Below are 6372 nucleotides of genomic sequence, written 5' to 3' on the forward strand. Positions count from 1 at the left end.
TTTTCTTCTACTCTGATGAGTCCCCCAGTCCCTGCCGCTGAAAAACAGCCCCACAGCATGAGGCCTCTACCAGCGCACTTTACTTTTGGGATGGTACTCTGCAGGTGATGAGTGGAGCTGGTTTCCTTCAAACATGATGCTTAGAATTGAGGTTCATCAGACCAGAGAATCTTGTTTCTCACAGTCTGAGGGTCCTTTTGGTGCTTTTTTGCAAATCCCAAGTGTGTTTTCATGTGTCTTCACCGAGGAGGGGATTGAGTCTGGCCACACCAGCATAAAGCACAGATTGGTGGAGTTTTGCAGCGATGTTTATCCTTTTGTTGGTTTCTCCTATCTGCACATATGATCATGGAGCTCAACTGGAGTGACCATCAGGTTCTTGGTCACCACTCTAACCAAAGCCCTTCTCATCAATTGCCCAGTTTGGCCAGGAGGCCAGCTCTAGGAAGAGTCCTGGTTGTTCCAAATGTTTTCTATTATGGATAATGGAGGCTACATGCTTTTGTGAACCTTCAATGCAGCATCATTATTTTCTGAAATTGGTCTTTGCTCTAACATGCCTTTTCAGCTGTTATACCTTTTATTAAGACATGTGTGCCTTTCCAAATCATACTCATTCAATTGAATTTGCCACAGGTTAGCTTCACTCAAAGTGTGGGAACATTTACAAGCAAAATGAATGCTCCTGAGCTAAATTTCAACTTTCCCAGATACTTATGCAATGGAATCATTTAAGCTTTTTATCTTTAATAAATTTGCAAAGATGTTAAAAACCTGTTATTTGCTTTGTCATTATGTTGTATGGAGTGTAGATTGATGTGGGGGTAAAAAGTAATTTAAAGCAGTTTAACATGTGGCTGCAACATAAACATGAAAAAATTAATACTTTCACAAGGCACTGTATATACAGTTAGTTATATATGTATATGTGTGTATGTGTATGTATATATATATATATATATATATATATATATATATACATTAATGAGGAAAAAAAATTAACTTAAATGATTTTAGCAAATGGCTGCAATATAACAAAGAGTGAAAAATTTAAGGGGGTCTGAATACTTTCCGTACCCACTGTATATACACCTGTGTTGACCCTTGAAATAACAAAAATTACTTGATCATCATAATCATCCACCTTTATTGAACTACCTACAAGGCTTTTTAAATATAGGCTAAATAAATAAGGTTGATTGGATTAGTAATTCTGCTGTTGTGTATCTAATGTATTATGTCTTGAGCAGGGGGTGTTCAAACTCGGTCCTGGAGGGCTACTGTCCTGCAGAGTTTAGCTCCAACTTGTCTTAATTGTGGTTGGAGCTAAACTCTGCAGGACAGTGGCCCTCCAGGAGCAGGATTGGACACCCCTGGTCTTGAGATTTTAAAATGACTAGAAATAGTGCTTTTTTATCCCCTTATGGGTTTGCATCCCTGAACAGATAATATATGAAAACACAGAAATTAATTTCAGTGCATTTGAGCAATGTTTCATGTCTAAGCATGCAATGTAGGTTAGATATCAGTGATATTTATCAACAAATGTAATTTTGTGTGTACTTTCTACATCCAGGCGATGTGAAGGACCAGAAGATGCCGAAGATTCTGAAGATAAAACTTCAGTACGTTTTTTTAAAAAAAATATTTTTTTTTTAAACCAAAGCTATATTAAGCAATTATAAGTTCCCGGAACAGATTGAAGTCTTTTTGTTTACATAGGGTCCTTCCTCACCCAGATCGCCTACGGCCTCTTTGACAGCGATGAGCCCTTTCAATTCAATGCCCCTTTCACAGTCTGGTGAGGCCACATTGTGTGTGCAGTTGTTTTTGATAGAGAACCTGAATTATTGTATTAATACTTTGTGTTTAAACAGCTTCTAGCCCCTCGGACAGCATGCCAGTGATTTCAAAGGTCATGTCAATCTCCACTCCTAAAAGGTACATCATTCTCATTCTTCCGTTCTCTATTTTTACACACATATTTCCATTCATTCTCTTAATTCTGTTTTTGCACACAACATGATTTCAAACCTGTCTTCTTCAGAACAAAGAGAAGTCCAGGTTTATCCCAGAGCCAAACTGTAAAAAGAGCAAGAACATTACATGACTACTGTAGCAACACACCAGGTAGTCCATCAACATCTGCAGCTACATCAGATTTCATAACCTCACCTTTGGCGGCAGACAATGATGGCAATAAAGTTGATGAAAACAGTGTAGAGAGCAGTGACTACGACAACAATGTTGTTATTTATGAGACCCACAGCACGTCAAGACCCAAACCCTTTGACCTTTCTAAGGTGAAGATGGAAGAAAAGACCAGCGATGATGCACCAGGATTATATATTGAGTCCAATGATCATGGTTCCATAAAAACTGAAACTGAAAACACCAGAAAGGAAAGGATGCAAGCATCGACTTTCAATGACCAAACAAGCATAAAAACCCAAACAGAACGTTTGATTGTAAAGGTGGAGAAATACGAGCAGATAAGAAAGGAAGAAGTTGAGATCAAGAAGGAGGAGATTGAGAGTGATGTGAGAAGGATGGAACAGAGCACTAATGAGGTGGAACGTAGGATAAGAAACAATACAGAAATAATCAAAGGCCCCATGGAAGTTGAGAGATGTAGTAGCATAGAAGTTTCCAGACTAAATCTTGAAAAACTAGAGGAGATACCTAGGGAGAATAAGATGAATGAAAATTCAAATGTAGAAAACCAGGAAGGAATGACATATATAACACACTTTAACACTTTCTACGTACAAACCACCCACTGCATCAAAGAGATTATGAAAGAGAGGGATGAGTTAAAAATTAAACATGAGGTGTTGTTGCAAATCAAAGTTGAGAAAGAAGCACAGGACAAGGTGTGTTGTGACTGGTTGAAAGCTGAGGGGGAAGAACACTCATCAACAACAAATGTAAATGACGAAGTGGCTCTTCAAATGGACTTGCTTCAAAGGGAGCTGGACAAGCGCAACAATGAATGCAATGAACTGAGAAGAAAGGTGAGAACCTGATATTTTTGACTCCGTATATTCTCATAAGTAATAAAAAATGAAATGACAATAGTCCCTCCAGAAAATGCATGGATTTCCACCCAGGGTTGGCGTTTCCCAAAAGCATTGTTGGCTAACTATGGTAGTTAATACCGTTGAAATCTATTAACAATGGAACCTGCGACCATGGTTGCTTTTGGGAAACGCACCCCTGGTTAGTATGGTTTTGATGCTCTTAAAGGGAAAGTTCACCAAAAAGATAAATTGTCATCTACTCACATCTACTCATATTGTTACAAATCTGAATGACTTTTGTTCATCTTTGAATCACTTTAAGATATTTTTTATAAAATCTGAAAGATTTCTGTTTCTCCTTTGAATGTCAGTTCTTCCAAATCTTTAAACACTTCATTCTAATCAAATATGATCAATGGAAGCTGAACTACACTTGAGTAACACACAAGAACAAACCTTGTTGGTTTTCGCTCAGTAACCAAGCACATATGAGCTTCTGTTTGTGAATAAAAATGTAATCTGTTCATCATACAACCCCATTTCCAGAAAAGTAGGGACATTTTGTAAAATGCAGTAAAAACAAGAATTATGATTTGTTAATTCTCTTTAACCTTTATTTAACTGACAAAACTACAATGAAGCAGATTTCCAGTGTTTTCACTGACCAACTTAATTGTATTTTGTAGATGTATAAACTAATTTTGATTTTGAATGCTGTAACGCTCCACAAAAAAAGTGGGACAGAGGCTAAATAAAAGTGAAAAGATTACAGAATATCCCAGTTAAACTGTTTTAAAACATTCCACAATTAGCAGGTGGATTGGTTATAGGTGAGGGTATCATGATTGGGTAAAAAAAGAAGCATCCACGAAAGTATCAGTCTTTGCAATCTAAGATGGATCGTGGCTTACTACTTTTTGCCAAACGTAATGAAAGGATTATCAAACCATTCAGAAATAACATTTCTCAGTGCAAGATTGCAAAGAATTTAGTTTTTTTTTTAATAGTGCTGTCAAAATTATTAATCGCGATTAATCGCATCCAAAATACGTTTTTGTTTACATAATATATGTATGTGTGCTGTCTATATTTATGTATATATAAATACACACGTGCATGTATATATTTCAGAAAAATATTATGTTTATATATTAAATATATTTATTTATAATATAAATTATATGAATATAAATATAGGCATGTAAATGTAAATATGTTCAAAATATATACTGTATGTGTATTTATATATAACTGTACTAGTGCTGGGCAGCGATTAATCGCATCCAAAATAAAGGTTTTTGTGAACATATATTATATGTGTACTGGTGTATATTTATTATGTGTATATACACTGAACAAAACAATATTTTCACTTTTGTTTTGAAGTTGAACCAAAGTCTTAAGGGTTTGCAATTAAATGAGGGTTAGTAAAGGACAGAATTTTAAGTGCATTTGACTTCTTAACTGGAAAAACTTGCCTGCATGTGAAGGTAAATTATAGTGGTAAAGCTGGCTGATCGTGGAAGCCATGCTGGTTAAAAAATGATGGGGACATTACAGTATCCTGTTCCACAAGTGTTGGTCTTTCCTGCAAGAATGCCCATTATTTAATCAGTCAGGCTTAGACTTTTATTCTTTTTTCCTTTTCTTTCATTCTTCAATACCCGCAAACTCAACTGTATTCTGAAAGTTGGAGAGCTTGGAGCAGGAGAACGCCTGTGAGCTGTTGCAGAAGGAAATAGAAGAGCTGAGGAAACAAAGAGAGGAGTGGAGCAATGCAAGAGAGCAAGAGACTCTGAAGGACAGTAACACCAGTTCAGAACAAACATGCAGAGCAAGCACGGCTGCAAACCTTGAGAATGGGATCAAAAAGGAAGGAGAGAGCAGTGAAAGATCTGTGGCGGGAGAGAACGCAGTGTCACCGGCCAAGTAAGAGCTTTGTTGACTTGTTTCAAGTCTTGGCTTCTGGAGGGGATGGTGAGTTTAAAAGTCAGATCTTTACCCGGGTAAGTTTGTTGAAATTGGAAGTGCCTTTAAATGGTTTAATTAAATGTCTGTTTCTCAAGATGCTGCAATCTTGCTTTGGAAACTGAATGGCAATAAGGAGCCTGAACAAACCCCGGCCTTTCAGGAAGATGAAGATGATCAGCTCAATAAAGAGAGCTGGAGTGTCGTCAAAACGCTGAGGTCTTATTTTATTTCTTAAAAAGTCCCCTTTGACTGTCTTTTACATCAAAAATGTCGTGGAATGAAAATTCACATGAACTAAATGAAGGTTATTAATCTTGTGCACAATGCATCCATCTAAATGTCTTTATTGTCTGTTTTAGTTTTTTCGAGATTTGTAATTTTTAGTCTTCTGGTGAAATGACAGACTTCTCTCTGTTAATGTATGCTGGACTTTTTCAATTTTAGTTTACTTAAATCCTGCCATTTTCTGCAGGCTCACACTCAGATGATCTGCCTCCATATATTCAACAACCAATGCATAAACCAAGTCCCCGTCCTTTATTATGATTTTTTTATTACTATTTATTTTTATGTATGTCAGAATATTAAAGAAAATATCTGCCACTAATTGCATTTCATTGCAACTTTAAGTCATTTACTTTTGTAGAATCTTAAATGCTCATGTTGTTGCCTGTGTTTGTTAGGGGACATATTGAGGATGTATATGATATCTCATGGACAAGTGATGGGAATTTCATGGTTTCGGGCTCTGTGGACAACACTGCCATCATGTGGGATGTCAACAAGGGTATGAAACCTGAAGCAGGACTAAGGAATTGCATACGTATTTTTGTTTTTATTGAAGTGATATGTGACAGGATAAATTATGACGGTGAATTTTTTTTTTGTGAGCAGAACCTTATTGGGTGTTTTGTGGTTATTGAATTCAGTCCCTGTTTTGTTTGCAGGTCAAAAGATGTGCATTTTTAATGATCATAAGAGTTATGTGCAAGGAGTAACATGGGACCCACTTGGACAGTACATCAGCACATTAAGCTGTGACAGGTTAGTGTGTAGATTTCAACTGCTTAATTTCAAGCCATTACAGATTATCATAGACAAGAGTCTTGTTATTAGAATTTTAGAGAAACATTTTTTACATGGTTTTGTATACTGACAGCATGTAAAATCTGTGTCTTAGGGTGATGCGTGTGTACAGTGCTCACAACAGGAAAAAAGCTTACTGTGTGAGTAAGATGACTTCAGCCGCCGCTGCAGACGGAGAGGTGAGTGTCACTGGGATAATCAGCTGGCCTTTCTATTTATTAATACATTATCTATATCAATAACAGTGTGTTGTTTTTACTTTGGAGTAAGTAGATTTAAAAAAAAAAAAAATATA

General features: G+C 36.5%; 2 protein-coding genes across 2 annotated transcripts in view; both read left to right on the forward strand.

The window, feature by feature from the left end:
- LOC107572526 (filament-like plant protein 1) overlaps positions 1 to 4953 on the forward strand; it is a 9220-nt gene extending 4267 nt beyond the window's left edge. The window contains exons 3-7 of the mRNA XM_016258944.1: positions 1577 to 1625; positions 1723 to 1801; positions 1878 to 1941; positions 2048 to 3014; positions 4711 to 4953. Of these exons, the coding sequence (XP_016114430.1) occupies positions 1577 to 1625; positions 1723 to 1801; positions 1878 to 1941; positions 2048 to 3014; positions 4711 to 4953 (1402 nt within the window). The remainder of the gene's footprint in view (positions 1 to 1576; positions 1626 to 1722; positions 1802 to 1877; positions 1942 to 2047; positions 3015 to 4710) is intronic.
- Positions 4954 to 4978: 25 nt separating this feature from the next.
- Positions 4979 to 6372, forward strand: part of LOC107572528 (chromatin assembly factor 1 subunit B-like) — a gene marked incomplete at its 5' end in the record, with an annotated part of 6811 nt that continues 5417 nt past the window's right edge. The window contains 5 exons of the mRNA XM_016258946.1: positions 4979 to 4997; positions 5087 to 5207; positions 5675 to 5778; positions 5939 to 6035; positions 6172 to 6256. Of these exons, the coding sequence (XP_016114432.1) occupies positions 4979 to 4997; positions 5087 to 5207; positions 5675 to 5778; positions 5939 to 6035; positions 6172 to 6256 (426 nt within the window). The remainder of the gene's footprint in view (positions 4998 to 5086; positions 5208 to 5674; positions 5779 to 5938; positions 6036 to 6171; positions 6257 to 6372) is intronic.

This window comes from Sinocyclocheilus grahami, unplaced genomic scaffold (assembly GCF_001515645.1).
Source record: "Sinocyclocheilus grahami isolate Dianchi unplaced genomic scaffold, SAMN03320097.WGS_v1.1 scaffold1769.1, whole genome shotgun sequence".
Classification (NCBI taxonomy): domain Eukaryota; kingdom Metazoa; phylum Chordata; class Actinopteri; order Cypriniformes; family Cyprinidae; genus Sinocyclocheilus; species Sinocyclocheilus grahami.